Source organism: Balaenoptera ricei, chromosome X (genome assembly GCF_028023285.1).
Source record: "Balaenoptera ricei isolate mBalRic1 chromosome X, mBalRic1.hap2, whole genome shotgun sequence".
Classification (NCBI taxonomy): Eukaryota; Metazoa; Chordata; class Mammalia; order Artiodactyla; family Balaenopteridae; genus Balaenoptera; species Balaenoptera ricei.
The window spans coordinates 115,942,175-115,958,511 of NC_082660.1; the positions used below are offsets into that span (position 1 = coordinate 115,942,175).

The 16,337-nt window shown below is 40.1% G+C and overlaps 1 protein-coding gene and 1 non-coding gene across 6 annotated transcripts in view; one reads left to right on the top strand and one right to left on the bottom strand.

Moving 5' to 3' along the window:
• Positions 1-236: 236 nt before the first annotated feature.
• LOC132358076 (U6 spliceosomal RNA) lies at positions 237-343 on the bottom strand. The gene has a single exon (XR_009500429.1). It is a non-coding gene; the product is annotated as a U6 spliceosomal RNA (small nuclear RNA).
• Positions 344-9,376: 9,033 nt separating this feature from the next.
• Positions 9,377-16,337, top strand: part of SLC25A14 (solute carrier family 25 member 14) — a 35,009-nt gene continuing 28,048 nt past the window's right edge. Inside the window, exons 1-3 of one of the 5 annotated variants that reach the window (XM_059910211.1) lie at positions 9,390-9,459; positions 9,590-9,839; positions 15,054-15,147. In XM_059910211.1, the coding sequence (XP_059766194.1) occupies positions 9,765-9,839; positions 15,054-15,147 (169 nt within the window). In that variant the 5' untranslated portion in view covers positions 9,390-9,459; positions 9,590-9,764. Of the gene's footprint in view, positions 9,460-9,589; positions 9,840-9,956; positions 10,018-15,053; positions 15,148-16,337 lie in introns of those variants that run through there. The other 4 variants (XM_059910208.1, XM_059910210.1, XM_059910207.1 and 1 more) reach the window with 4 other exon arrangements.

Consider the following 16,337-nt stretch of genomic DNA (forward strand, 5'->3'; position numbering starts at 1 on the left):
TAGTTTTTTCTCTTTAAGATTTTTTTGATGTGGACTATTTTTAAAGTCTTTATTGAATTTACAATATTGCTTCTGTTGTATGTTTTGGTTTGGTTTTTTTTTTTCATTTGTCCAAAAAGTATTAGTATTTTAGGAATTATCAGAAACATTTTATTCTCATTTTTCAAAATGTGAAAATCACTTGAAATTACATCAATTTTTAATTTAGCAGAGGTAATGGCAACTGTATTTAAATAAAAAATATGGAACGCTTCACGAATTTGCGTGTCATCCTTGCGCAGGGGCCATGCTAATCTTCTCTGTATCGTTCCAATTTTAGTATATGTGCTGCCGATGTGAGTACGCATGTTTTGGTTTTTTGGCCACAAGGCATGTGGGATCTTAGATCCCCAACCAGGGATCCAACAAGCAACCCTGCATTAGAAGGCGAAGTCTTAACCACTGGATTGCCAGGGAAGTCCCTTATTGGAGTATAGTTGATTTACAATGTTGTGTTAGTTTCCGCTGTACAGCAAAGTGAATCAGTTATACATATACACATATCCACTCTTTTTTAGATTCTATCCCCATATAGGTCATTACAGGGTATTGAGTAGAGATCCCTGAGCTATACAGTAGGTTCTTATTAGTTATCTATTTTATATATAGTAATGTGTATTAATTTTAATACTTTTAAATGTGTTGTGAATTGTTTTATGGCCCAGAAAATGGTCTATTCTGGTGAATGTTCCCTGGCCATGAAAAGAATGTATCTGTTGTTGATTGGAATGTTTTATAAAAGCCAGTTAGGTCAACTTGATATAGTGTTAACTCTTCTATAGCCTTACTGATTTTCTGTCTACTTTCACTATCAATTATTGACAGGTGTGTTGAAATCTCTGTCTGTTTTTGTTTATTTTTTATTTCAATTCCGGTTTTGCTTCATGTCTTTTGAAGCTCTGTTATTAGGTGTGTAAATGTTTAGTATTATATGTCCTCTTGTAAAATTTATCCCCCTTTTAATAATCATATCAATATAATGTCCTTCTCCTGCCCTGGTGATATACACTTTTTAATTGGATTATTTAAATTTTATTGATCTGTGAGAGTTCTTTGTCTAGATACTAACCTGTTATCAGATATATGACTTGCAAATATTTTCTCCCTTTCTGTGAGTTATTTTTTCACTTTTTTGGTAGTGTCCTTTAAGGCACAAATTTTTAAAAATTCTGATGAAGTTCAATTTATCTAAATTTTCTTTATTTCTTGTTTTTCATAATATTTCCTTATTATTGTTTTACTGTCTGGAGGACATGTCTCTCATTTCTGATATTGGTAATTTATGTCTTCTCTCTCTTTTCCTTATCAGTCTGGATACAGGTGTATACGTTTTATTGATCTTCTCAAAGAACCAGATTTTGGTTCATTGATTTTTCTCTATTTTCTATTTCCCTGATCTCTGCCCTTAACTTTATTATGTCCCTTCTTCTGCTTACTCTGAATTTAATTTGTTCTTATTTTTCTAGTTTCCTAAGATCAAAGTTAGGGTCATTGATTTGAGGCCTTTCTTCTTTTCCTATATAGGGATATTGTGCTATAAATACTGCTTGAGCTGCATCCCACAGGTTTTGTTGTTTTCATTTTTCATTTAGTTCAAAATATTTTCTAATTTCCCTTTCGATTTCTTGTAGCAGTGAAGGCTTAGTGATTGGCTAAGGGTCAATCATGGTTCTCTTGGAGACATGCAAGGAGTAAGTCACCAAGCCTGCTGTGTGAACTCTTTCCTCATAACACCCAAACATGAGATTTCCCTATTGGTAACTCCTGCCAATTTGAGGCACAGGTCTCAGTCATGGGGCAGTGAAAGATGGTTAGGGATTGGGCACCATTTAGTCTGTAATCACAAATAACCAGGAGCCATTTGTTTTAATGGAAATTACTCTCTTTTTCATTTAAAAATGTAAAGAATAGACACCTCTGCTTTTTTGTAGTCTTGCTTTTTCCTGATAACGTCAACTCTCCCAGACTCTTCGAATAAAATCCAAAGTCTTTACCAGGATGTTACAGTCCTACCTGGTCTCCCCGACCCCTGTTACCTTTCTGACCTCATCTCCAACTGCTGTCCCCCTTCATCCCTCTGCTCCAGCCACCCTGGTGAACTTGATGTTCCTCAAACACACCAGGGTCACTCCTGCTTAGGGACCTTTGCTGTTGCCGTTCTCTTTGCCTGGAACGTTCTCAGAGATCCTTATAGCTCACTCCCTCACCTCCTTCACACCTCTCCTCAAATATGACCTCATTAGAGAGGCCTTCCTGACCATTTAATGTAAAACAGCAGCCCCTGCCATTCTCTGTGTTCTTTCCCTGCTTCATTATTCTTCACACTCGACAATGTTATTAACCTGAATATTTACTTCCTTTTTGCCTGCTCCTCCCCCAACCAGACTGTCTGCTCCATGGAGGCAGGGAATGTTTCTAGTTCACTGCTAGATCCCCATGTCCAGCACAGTGCCTGGCACACAGTAGGTGCCTGTAGGTACCTATCAGTGAATGAATGAATGAATCTGATATAGATATAGACATCTATCTATCTAGATGTATATATATATATATATATATATATATATATATATATCATAGATATAGATATAGGGAAGGAAGGCATTTGGAACACAAGATTCCTAATCCTCAGCTCCAGACTATAGAGGAAAATTGCTCAATGAAATTCTTAACTTTCAGGATTTGAGTATGCAAATATATTTAATACCATAAAATCTCTTTTATAAAGATGATTTGGCTTTTTTTTCTTTTCATTTTTTTCTGATTACGAGTAACAGTTTTGTAAAAGAAAATGTAAGCAATGCAGAAAGGACTAAGGTGGAAAGTGAAAGTCCTCTGGACTGGAGGTGAGGAGAGAGGGCAGGCTGGGAGAGTGCACTGTGCCTTGGGATGGGACACAGTGGGAAACAGTGGCTGCGTTGGAGCAGCTGTGTCAATAGGGCTCATCAAAATGTCCCCACAGATAAATTGGCCACATCAGACTGTCTTGCTTTGTTTTTTATATCTTTTACCTATTTTTCTAGGAAAATATCTTGAAGTGTTTGTATTTTTTTAAGTTATGAAGCTCATTGTATATTAAAGAGCTTTTAGTCTGTCAAATTTGTTATAATTTTCCCCCAAATTATTGCTCATCTTCTAACTTTTTGGTGTTTTCTGCCATTCAGAAATGATTTTTATTGTGAGGTATGTTCTAATAATCCTTTGCTTTTATTGTCTCTGCCTCTGATAACATGCTTAGAAGGTCTTCCTCAGCCCAGGATTATAAAAATGTTCACTTGCGCTTTCTTCTAGTACTGTCATGGTTTGATTTTCTTTTTCATGTTTAAATTTTCAGGGGACCTGGAATTTACTTGGTGAAAAGACATGTCTGGAATGCTTGTGGTGCGCCAGGCTCTGTTCCAAATGCCTTTTGTGGATCATCACATTTGAATGCTCAGTAACTCAGGAGGTGGGTGCTAGCAGTAGTGTTGTTTTCACAGGGGAGGAAACTTAGGAACAGGGAGGGTGGGTACTTATCCAAGACCACACAGCTGGTGAAATCTGGCCCATCAGTGGTAAAGTCTAAACAGGGTTGTTGTAAGGAATAGAGTCAGCATGTGAAAGGTTTGTGGAATATGGTAGTCAATAGAAGGTAGAGTTTATTATTATTATTACATAGTTCTCATAAACATAATTTCTGATGGCTGCATATTATTTGAAAAATGGTATATATTTAAGACAAGTATATCTCTAAGATATTATACCTTCAAAAGCATGTTTAGAATTCCATGGTAACAAACAAAATCTTTATTTTAAGAAATAATTGTCATAAAAAGAAATCCTGGAAGAATGTTATCAGTATGTGAAGAGTTTTATGGGATAATGGGATTAGAGGTTTTTATAAAAATCTTCTTTGTCTCTATACTCCAGTTTTCTTAAAAGAGCATGTTTTTAAAATGTTCTGATCAGAAATTTAGCCACAATAACTGTTCTTATTTTTAAAAAGGCTATGCCAAAATGATGCAGCTGCTGTGGAAAACAGTTTGGCGGTTCCTTAAAAAGTTAATTATAGAATCACCATATGGCCCAGCAATTCCACTCCTAAGTGTATACCAAATAGAATTCAAAGCAAGGAGTCAAACAGATTGTTGTACACCAATGTTCAAAGCAACGTTATTCACAGTAACCAAAAGGTGGAAACAACCCAAATGTCCATCAACAGATGAATGGATAAACAATATGTGGTACATACATACAATGGAATAATTATTGTACGAAGGAAGGAATTTCTGATATAGGGTACAACATGGATTAACATTGAAACCATTATGCTAAATGAAATAAACCAGACACAAAAGGACAAATATTGTATGGTTTCACTTATATGACGTATCTAGAATAGTCGAATTCAGAGAGACAGAAAGAATAGTGGTAATTAGGGGCTGCAGGGAGAGGAGAAGGGGAAGTGATTGTTTAATGAGCTTCTGTTTGGGATAATGGAAAGTTCTGGAAATGGATAGTGGTGGTGGTTGCACAACATTGTGAATGTACTTAATGCCACTGAATTGTACACTTAAAAATGGTTAAAAGGTTAACTTATGTTATATATATTTTACCATAAACAACAACAACAGCAGCAGCAATGACAAAAGGAGACAAAATTAGACTATCGCATAGAGTGCTGGGCTTAAATGAGGTAATTCATGTGAAGTGCTTAGCATAATGCTGGGCTTGTAGGGAATCCTCAATAAAGGAAGGACAAATGTATTTCTAATAACTGGAACCATTTAAAGATGGAAAGGGCTTCCTTGTGGATGAGATAGTGAGTTTCACGCTACTGGAAGTGTTTAACAGGAGGTAGAACAGACTTCTTAAGTTTTGTATGCAAATGAATCACCTGGGGATAGTGTTAGAATGCAGGTTCTAATTTAAACAGGTCTTTTGTGGGGCCTGAAATTCTGCATTTCTAACAACATCAGGTGATGTTGATGCAGCCAAGTGAGCTAGATGATTCTTTGGAGTGGGTGGATGCTGGAGGAGGTACATGATAATCTATCAGGTGGAGCATAAAGTTAGATCTCTGCTGTCCAGTGCGGTGGTCAGATTGCCACACATGACTATTGAGTATTTGAAATGTATCTAGTCTGAGATGAGTTGTGAGTGTAAAATATACAAGAACTTAGTATAAAAAGAAACTATAAAACATCTCATTAATACTTTTTATATTGATTACGTTCTGAAATGATATTATTTTGGTTATATTGGGTTAAGTAAAATGTTAAATTTTTTAAAACGGCTATGAATGGAAGGTGATCGGGCAATATCTAGAGGGTGTCACAGGGTTAGAAGAGGATTTTCTTGCTTTGGTAGCCTGGAAAGAACATGAAGCTAATAAGAAAGGGAGAAGTTGGCTCTCCAGGATCAGCAATGGGGCGGTGAGTGAGAGAGCAAGGTCTACAAGGAGGCTGGAGGTAAGGCAAGGTTTATGTGGCATGTATACAGTAATAGAAAAGACGGAAAGACTAGAAAGAAACACATAGAAATGTTAACGCCGGTATCTGGGTAGTGGGGATGACGTTTACATCTTATTTTTACTTCTTTTGTAATATATGTTTTTGTATTTTCCTTTTTCCTCCATAAAGAGGCACAACTTTTAAAACTGGGGACTTTTAAAATCGGGCAAATATAGAGGGACCATAAATTAGAGGTAGCTGGAAACACTGACTTTAGCACGAGGCCACCCTGCAGGAACTTGTGACAGGAACATGCAAATCACAAGAATGACAGTATAAGCACGTGTGTAGGCATAGAAAAAGGACTAGGAGGAGGTGCTCCACACTGTTAAGAGGAGTAGTCTTTGGATGTTTGGCTTTCAGGTAATTTATACCTTCTTTCCACTTTTGTATATAGTTCAAATGTTTTATAATGACTATGTACTTTTTTATAATCAGAAAAATGAAGCTATTGTACTTTCAAAAAATAGGTATAGTCCTTTATCACAGAAAATAATAGTCCCACTATATTCTGCGTGGATAAAACCACATCTTAGGATCTTGTCTCCTGCTGGCCTGGAAGGAGCAAGTGGCCGTACTGTGAACTGCCTATGGAGAGGGCCGCATCGTGGGAAACTGGGGACTGCTTCAGGGGCTGAGAGTGGCCACTGGCCAACAGTCAGCAAGAAACTGAAGCCCTTGTGGTACAGCTGCATAGAAGTGAATTCTGCAACAACCTGAGTGAGCTTGGAAGTGAATTCTTCCCCAGTCAAGTCTCGAAATAAAAACACAGTCTGGCTGACACATTGATTGCAATCTTGTGAGACTCAGAGCCCGAGGACCCAGTCAAGTCACGCCTGGAACTTCTGACCTGCAGAAACTAAGAGACAGTAAATGTGTGATGTTTTAAGCCACTAAATTTGTGGCAATTTTTTTTTAACACAGCAATAGAGAACTAATAGGTCCTCCCACCAGCAGTGTATGAGAATTTGAAATGCTTTCCACCAAACCTCTTGTTTTGACAGTCCTTTTAACTTCAGCCATGCTGGTGGGTGTGCAGTGTGATTTTAATTTTAATTTTCTAGATGACTAATAATGTTCAGCACTTTTTCATATGCTTATTGGTCATTTGGATCGACTCTTTTATGAAGTGTCTTTCAAGTATTTTTCCCATTAAAAAAATGAGTTGCCTGTCTTTTGATCACTGAGTTTACGAGCTTTTTTTTTTTTTAACTTTTGAGTTTATTTATTTATTTATTTATGGCTGTGTCGGGTCTTCGTTTCTGTGCGAGGGCTTTCTCTAGTTGTGGCAAGTGGGGGCCGCTCTTCATCGCCGTGCGCGGGCCTCTCATTATCGTGGCCTCTCTTGTTGCGGAGCACAGGCTCCAGACGCGCAGGTTCAGCAACTGTGGCTCACGGGCCCAGTTGCTCCGCGTCACGTGGGATCTTCCCAGACCAGGGCTCGAACCCGCGTCCCCTGCATTGGCAGGCAGACTCTCAACCACTGCGCCACCAGGGAAGCCCGTTTACGAGCTTTTTATATTGGATATGAGATGTTGTGGGATACATGATTAAAAATCTCTTCTCCCAGCCTGGAGCTTGCCTTTTCACTCTCTTAATTGTGTCTTTTAATGAAAATAAAAACGTTCTCAATTTAATTTTTTCCCCCCAGTTTTATTGTGACATAATTGACATAATATTGTATTAGTGATGTGAACTTCACCTCAATTAGTAAAAAAAAGGTCTTCTGACTCCAAATAAAATTCTCTTTTCATTTTTTAAGACCAGATGTTTCTCTTGGGAGAGTAGAAGGATGAAAGCACGTTTTGGTTCAACATAAGTGAGAGTTTTCAGAGTTGTCAAATAGTGTAATGGGCTGACTTGTGATCTATACTTACACTGGAAGCATTCTAGCAGGGACCGGACAACTGTCTATAATGAATATTGTAGAAGGGACCGCTAAATCTCCTTCCAACTTGAAGATTCAAGGATTCTATTCTCTTGAACAGCTTATCTCTTGGAGAGATCAGAATTTGAGCATAACACAAGACAGAGTATAATCAAATATGGGTCTGTGTGGTAGAGACTACAAATAGAAGGTGATAATGTTGGAAACAAACTAAGCAAACTGCAAATGTGTTAAATAAAAGTGTGCTATGTGTTTATAATGCTATTTTTAAATTCATCTATTGTAGATCTTTTAAAATAAGTCGTTTGAAAACAGTGCTCCTTTTTAACAAAATTTACCTAGGTGGTTGGTGAGATTAGCTGGTAGTGGCAGTGGCTGAGGAGACAAAAGTGCAGTGTAGTCTCGTAGAAAAGCTAAGATAGTGATTTGGTCACAAAGAGAGCCAAAATTCTACAAGGTTGAGCAATCTGGATGTGAGGGACAGGCCCAGGCCACAGCCACAGCTGGACATACGATTCATGTCACTGGAGAGAGTATAGTCCTTCCAAATAAGAGAGACTCTAAGCTACAACCCCCTTAGTGCGGCTGAAAGGGAGTACTTTGCTGAGATGTAAATTTAAGGGTATTCGCATTTTGGAATGCATGTACGGGTTTCTTGCATTATCTATATTTAGTAAGGAAGTTTCTGAAGGTAACAAGGGTATTATTAAAGTTGAAAGCAGTATAGCAGTGGTTAAGAGCCTGGGCTCTGAAGTCAGAACTGAGTTTGAGGTCTTAACTTCTTAAGACCTCAGTTTTCTCATTTATCAAAAGGGGGAAATAATAGCGCCTGCCTCATAGGGTAGTTGTGCGCACATGAAGCTCTTGGCAGCACCCTTGGTAAGCATTCCATAATGTCAGCTAATACTATGTGTGCTGCCTGAATAGATTTTTAAGTGGGGGAAAAAAACCAAGATGTGAACTAAACTGAGAAAGATCCTTTTGGAACAGAGGTATTCCCAACATTTATTCATTTAACAAATAATTATTTAGGGCCACAGGCCTTGCATTGACTTACTTTTACTTATACTCAACGTCTAAACCATAGTATTTTGTATTCTTGCGTGATTACGGAACCTTCACGCGAGAGGCTTAAAAACATAGCCCATTGGTTAACGTAATCACCTATGGTGCTTTGAAGTTATTCCTTCTGGCTCCTGGGGTGGGGCTAGAGCCCGAAGCTGGTCACCAGGCCCTCTCATCATCTGCTGGCTGATTGTGAGGTGCGGATTAACTCGGATTCCCCCGTTAGTATTTCTACTCTTCATTTTCTTTATCTTGAACTTTTTATGGTCCCTTTTCTGCTCCTAACTTGCTGTTTCTCAACCATGTGCTTTGAGCACCTGGCGACCTCAGACCTGGTGCTGAGGTTATTTGCTTATTTGATCTTTATTTCTGCCCCCACCCTGCCCCACTCCTCCCCCCCCCCCGCCCCACTCCCTCCCCCCAGCTCAGGCACCTCTCTAAATACCGCTCACTCCCTTTCCCTCATTTTTCCACTTTTGTTTTAAGCATTTGCCCCGCCCCCTCCCTTTCCCTCCTTTTTGGTACTCTGCTCACAGGCGCCCCGCTCCGCCCCTTCACTCTGCTGGCTCCGCCCCTCGTACCCCGCCCCTCCTTCTCCTAGTCCTAGTACGCGCGAGGTGGGTGGTGATGCGGTGACGGGGCGACATCTCTGCACCCACCTTAGCTGCAGAAGCTGCCAAATTTCTCACGTCTTAGCCTCCTCTCCCTGCACCTCCCTAGAGTCAGGTTGCCCCGTCTGGGCCTTTGCGCCTGCAGCCTGCCCGACTCCCCCATTAAGACCCTTGTCATTTCCGCCTCTTATTTCGCGCCTTCTCTTTTAGGCTCGGAGGGGACGGAGCTGGAATGGCTGTACCACCGTTGCCGAGGCGACGACTTGGTTACTTCCGTTGGTAACAATACTTCCGGGTTGGCGTTGCAGTGGCGCTTCCGACTGTGGGAGCCTCGGCTTCCCAGTCGTCCGATGAGCCCGAGCAGGTGAGGGGGAGCTCCTGGGCTTCCAGGCTGGGGAGCGGGGCTGGGCCGCGCCAGGCCGCGCGGGGCCGGGCTGGCCTGGTTCCCGGCCTGGGAGGGGCTTAACGGTCCTTTGGTCTCTCTCTCCCCTCAGCTGAGTCCCTTCCCTGTCTTTCACTCTTCTGGCATCGGTGGTTTTACTTCTTCTGCGATTGAACCCTGCTTCCTCGACCCCCCAGGGAGGCCGCCTCCTTCAGGCGCCTCCCTTCTCTCCACGAACTCGCTCTGACAGCTGAGGAACTGGCAAGATCCTGCTACCCAGAGGGTGAATGGGTATCTTTCCCGGAATAATCCTAATTTTTCTAAGGGTGAAGTTTGCAACGGCGGCCGTGATTGTAAGCGGAGTAAGCAAACACCTCCATTGTATTAGTGTGACGGATGCTGTTGAAAGATGCTCCCCTTCAGTTTCTACCCCCTGCCACTCCTTGAGGTCCAAGGCATTGAAGGCATCTATTAAAATGCAGTTCAGCTAACTAATTGGGATGACAGCCATTGTTAACATGAATTAGTTTCCCAGACAAGGTAACAGCGGGGACATTTGTAGTGTTCTGTCAGTGTTTCCTTGGTTTTTTCAGGCTGGGGATGCTTCAAGTCATCATGAACTCTTCCCTCGCCTTCATTCCCTACATCATCAAGTTCCTTTGTGTCTCTATTTTAGAAGTTTATTTCTAACCTCACTGCCAATAAACATCTTGTCTGCTTTACTTCACACCATCCTAAGCTAGTTTCCCTGCCTCTCCTGTTTGTAATCCACTGGTTGGCTGCAGCCCTAGTAGGCTAACTAAATGTGGTAGATTTCCTCAAGTCACTTCCCTATTCAAAAATTTACAGTATCCCTCCCACCCTGCCACACACACTTTGGTTTCAGGACTTTCAACTTAACCTGTTCCTTATCATACTTTTCGTCTGATATTGTTTCAGTCAGATAAAATAATTCTCTGTTCCAGTTAGATTGCACTCTTCCTTCTGAAAACAAACCGTACTGATGCTTGCCTCCACATGCTGTGTTTTTCCCCACGTTTGTATCTATCCATCCTGTTCTCCTCCCCACACCCTCTCCTTACCTGTACCTGTTGAGATTCTACCTGCCCTCTGTCAAGGCCCACTTTAAGTTCTCTCATCTCCATAAGCCTTTTCAAGTTATTCAAGCCCACGCGGATTGTCTCCTTTTCCATGCTTCTCCTGCTCTTATAGTTTGTGCTACATAGTTTAGCACTTATTTTTTTCTTTAATGAACTACTCTGATTTCTTCCACCAGTTTATAAGCTCTTGAAAGGCAAGAACTGTATTTCATACAACTTTTATCCCCACACCCATCTCCTTAATTATCCAGGAAACATAAATATTGTCATGGTGTTAGAACGTATGTATGTGTGTGTGTGTGTGTGTGTGTGTGTGTGTGTGTGTGTGTGTGTGTTTTTTTAAAATTTATTTATTTATTATTTATTTATTTTTGGCTGTGTTGGGTCTTTGTTTCTGTGCGAGGGCTTTCTCTAGTTGCAGCAAGCGGGGGCCACTCTTCATCGCGGTGCGCGGGCCTCTCACTATCGCGGCCTCTCTTGCTGCGGAGCACAGGCTCCAGACGCGCAGGCTCAGTAGTTGTGGCTCACGGGCCTAGTTGCTCTGCGGCATGTGGGATCTTCCCAGACCAGGGCTCGAACCTGTGTCCCCTGCATTGGCAGGCAGATTCTCAACCACTGCGCCACCAGGGAAGCCCTGTGTGTGTGTTTTAAACATCACGTTTATACCCATAGCACATTTGGGCATTTAGTATGCCTTCAATAAACATTTGCTTGACTCTCCATTATTACCTCCTGAATCTGAGAATCTCTAACGCCTACTCTTCCTTAAAGGAGAAAGCAAGAAAGGCACCTGCATTTTTCTGACCAGATCTTTGGAGTAGTGTAACAGGGTTATGTAATTTGTGTTCTAGATATTCTTCTCACTCTTTAGGCTATAAGATTTCCCTTAGTCAGGCTTCAGAATACGTGTCTGCATTTTTTTTTTCGTGTCTGCATTTTGAAGGCATTTTTCATTGGCTTCTTAACACGATAAAAATATTTAAGGTACTATATTTCTATTTCAACTCAGATATGACTCTTTTCTTTTACCCATATCTGGGGATAGCCCCCACAAGTCAAAATCATTTTTAGAGTGCTTGGAGTATTTTACACAAGTAATTCTCTGCAACAAAAGCCAGGGGAGAGAATTAGTAGGGAGAGAATCTCTGAGGATCAGCAAAGTGTCGTGTACAGTGTGTAGCATTGGTCAGGTCCAGTAAGTTAACTTTCAAATTTTCCCTGTAACCTTTTACAGACAGGCTGTATACATGCATAAAGGACATCACACTGGAACCAACCAAGTATTTATCAATAATGGGCGTGTACCCAGTTCTGTGCCAGTTATTGTAGGGGTTATAAAAAGTACTGTGAGACATGGTGTCGGCCTTCAGGGATCTTACCTAGTTAAGAGAGAAAATAACATGGGGCAACCAGAAGATAAACCTCATCCTAGTCATTATTTGTATGCCTGAGATTTAAGATATAGAAGGGATAAATGAAGGCTCAAAAGAGCATTATACAGCTGTGGAATAGGTATGACATAACATGCATGCATATATACAGCATTATGTAAAAGGTTTTAGCTGACATTTGAATGATTCAGTAGTGTGATATGGCCCCCACAAAAGTGACTGCAATTTTCAGCTGTAGTAATTGAAGTGTAATATAGAGAATGACAAAAATGATTGTAGATATTTAGCTTAAAAAAATAAGATGTAGAACATGATAGCTGTCTTTAAATATTTGAAGGACTCCCCTAGGGAAAAAGAATAAATTGTTCATATTGCCTCGAAAATATGAGTGAAAACCAGGGGAAGGCAGACTTTTGGCTCAGTATGATGAAGGAATGTCTAAAATCAGACCTAATCAAAGATGATACAGGATTTCTTCATAACAAGATTCTTTCCTGATATTGGAGGGAAAGGTATTTTACTATGAGATGGGGGTGGGAAGGTGGCAGTGGTCCCAGAGTTTTAGATTTCATGGACCAATAAAATTTAAATGAAAGTGTGGGGAGAGAGCACAAAGTAGGGTAGCCAGTCTTATTTTGCCAAATAAGAACACTAAAAATCAGCTACCAACTACTAATACATTTCATACAAGAAAGGTGATTTTTAAAAAATGCTCCAGGAGTAGGAAGAACATGATCTTCTAATAGTCCTTTACATTAAATACATTTAGCTGAAAAGAAAGGCACTAGGTGCCCTTATTTTCTTTAGTTCAACCCAGAATCATGAACATTTCATTAAAGAACCACTGGGCTAACGGACCTGAGATTGTGACTGGTCTTTCTGGTCCCCTGCTGTGGCTTTGCCCCCTGCCTTTAATTGCTTTATTATTGCTCCCTGAACCCTGAGCACATCTTCTTTATTAAAAGGCTGGGTAGCACGTTGTCAAGTCAGGCTTCTTCTGTGATGAAAAGGGTTGAAAGAAGTTACAAAGAGAACGTGTTGGAGACAAGTATAGCAGCCATTTGAAATGTTTGACTGTTTTGGGCAATCTCTAAATTGGTGAATGGAAAGGGCATTCCCCCTTTCCCCATCTTATAGAAGGGATATGCCGTGGTCCTTGCTTTTCCATGCCTACCCTCTCATCATTTGTGTCATGTTTTACTATCAATTGTAATCTTAAAATACGGGCATAGCTGAAAATGTTGATAAGGTAGTATTTAGTACTCAAGACTTATCTCAAGCTGCAGCTGATAATTGAATTTCTTATTCTTACTTTGCTTTTTAGAATTATTTTCAACAGTTTTCCTCCAAAAGAGTTGTCTATTGCAGACTCTGTCAGATGGACTGACTGATCATGCTATGTTTGAAAGGAAGTTTCCAAAATTATTTTTGTGGCCTCTAAAACATTTGTCTGCATGTTAGCTATCCTCTCTGGAAAATTGTTCTTCTGTGCTTAGTTACAGAGAATTCCTTATGTGGAAACAAAACAAAACCTTGTCTCCCCTAAAAAGAGACTGTGATTCAATGGTGCTAACCCCAGATTGGGCAGTAGGGGAGGTGGGCAGTAAGTATTATCTGTTAAAATGTATATTTGAGTACTTAACTATTCAAAAATGTAATAATGATAATAGCTAATAGTTGAAGCAGGTGCCGGGTACTTTTCTAAGTGTTTTACGTATATTATTTAATTTTCACAACAACCCTATAATATAGTATTTATTATTATTCCCATTTTACAGTTCAGAAAACTCAGGCACACAGTGGTTAAATAACTTGTCCACGGTCACAGAACTAATAAGTGGTGGTGTCAGGATTTAAACCTAGGCGAGTCTGACTTTAGAGTCTTCATTCCTGACTGTAAACCACTTGAAGTTGCTTTTGAAATTCAATAGTATGCATACCATGAAGATCTGAAAAAGGAATATTTAAAAGAAATCTGAGAATCCATCCTCAGAAAATAGATTGCTTCCAGCTGGACCAGGATTTAGTAGGCAATGCCTACAGTAGTAGTTCTTAAAGCGTGGAAGCATCAGCATTATTTGCAAATTTGCAAATTCTCACGCCAGACCCAGACCACCAATCAAAAACTCTGAGGGTAAGGCCCAGCAGTCAATGTTTTAATCTGCCTTCTAGATGATTCTGGTGCACATTGAAATTTGAAAACCACTGATTTAGAAGGCAGAACTGTGGAAAAAATAAAATCCAAGAGAGAAATAGCTGGGGGTGGCTGGAAAAAAAGGCTGAAAAGATTGAGGGTGACAGGTCTAATGGGGGCGGGATGGGGAAGGAGGTAAGGGGAATGGGGAGTAGTATACATTGTTAAAGAACCCAAACATCAAAGAAAAACAATATTTGTATATATGTGCTTTAAAAGGCCAGGGAAAAGGAGATTCACTAGATGGATGTATGTTAAATGTCAGAGAGAGGAGAGACATCATCCATATTGCCGTCATTCCTCTGGGAACCAGAAGGAAGGTGAAAATGTGCCTAACTTACCCTGGGCCTAGTGGGGGGAGGTTGTGTGTAGCTGGAAAGTAGCTAGATGAAATAAAACCCTAAAATTTAGTGGAGAGATGAGAGGACTAAGAATATGAGAGGGTAGTGGTGTCAGTCTGCCTTGCACCTGAATCAAGCTAACTGAATACCATGAACTGCTTTTATGAGATGCCTCAGCCTATATAATTTAAAGTCCAGGCTCCTTCACTTGTAATTGTCTAGTTGAATGTCTAAGTTGGGTGTGCTGGATGGAATGAAACCTCTTCTTTGGGTGGGGATGGGAATAACATTAAAGAAACTAGAGAACGTGAAGGGCACAGGTTGATATTTGAGTGAATCGCACACTTACCTCTACAGAATGGCAGTAAAGAACACATTCATGATCACCCATCACATAAAACAGGAGCCTTCATTTTTTGTCATTCCAATTGGTAGGGTTTTTTCTCTACATTTGTTTTATTTGCAAATTTTGTTGATATAAATTATGTGATCATACACTAACAGATGCTCCTCACTCTTGTGCCTTGTTCTGATTTGTGTTTATTTTTAGCACCAGAAAAGTGCCACTGTAAGCCATGAGATGTCTGGTCTGAACTGGAAACCCTTTGTATATGGCGGCCTTGCCTCTATTGTTGCTGAGTTTGGTAAGAATGTGAAAACTGAGAAACCTGCTACTTAGGGTATAGATATGGTAGCGTTATTTTTGGTAAAAACTAGAGAAGAAGCAAAAAGAAGCTTGCCCTATTTTAAAAAAAAAATTTATCATAAGAAAGTAATGTACTTTAAAAAAATATATTTATTTATTTATTTGGCTGCACCGGGCCTTCGTTGGAGCACGCAGGGCCTTCGCTGCTGCGTGCTGGATCTTTGTACGGCATGTGGGATCTTTAGTTGTGGCATGCGGGATCTTTTAGTTGCGGCATGCAGGATCTAGTTCCCTGACCAGGGATCGAACCTGGGCCCCCTGCATTGGGAGCGCAGAGTCTCAACCACTGCACCATCAGGGAAGTCCCGCCCTATTTGTTTTAAAAATTGTTGTCTCAAAGCTATCAAGTAATATTTTCTTTATATATGGAATCTAAAAAAAAAAAATGGTTCTGATGAACCTAGGGGCAGGACAGGAATAAAGACGCAGACGTAGAGAATGGACTTGACATGGGGAGGGGGAAGTGTAAGCTGGGATGAAGTGAGAGAGTGGCATGGACATATATACACTACCAAATGTCAAATAGATAGCTAGTGGGAAGCAGCTACATAGCACAGGGAGATCAGCTCGGTGCTTTGTGACCACCTAGAGGGGTGGGATAGGGAGGGTGGGAGGGAGATGCAAGAAGGGGGAGATATGGGGATATATGTATACATACAGCTGATTCACTTTGTTATACAGCAGAAACTAACACACCATTGTAAAGCAATTATACTCCAATAAAGATGTTAAAAAAAAGATATACACCTTAAAAAAAAAGTAGTACAAACGGTATGGCAAGTGAAGTTAAGAAAAGTCAATTTTGGGAAGCTGTTTTGATAGTTTAATGATTTGTTAATTTGCTAGGCTTAAGAAACATACATGAAAATATAGAGGGAGTTAGATAAGATAGGGGTTTCTGTTACATTCTTATACAAGTGGCCTTTCTTTGTGCTCAGTTGTTTATAAATTTCTTAGTAAGTATTCAGACTTCCTTTTTTCAAACCTCTTTCCCATTTTAGAAGAAAATTGACCAAGATCAAACCAGATTCTTCTCTATTTGATTTTAATTTTGAAATACTTTTAGATTGTGTTTTTTCATCTTCCAAATTTTCTTTCCTAAACTGTTCATAAGTGACCCCAATTCAC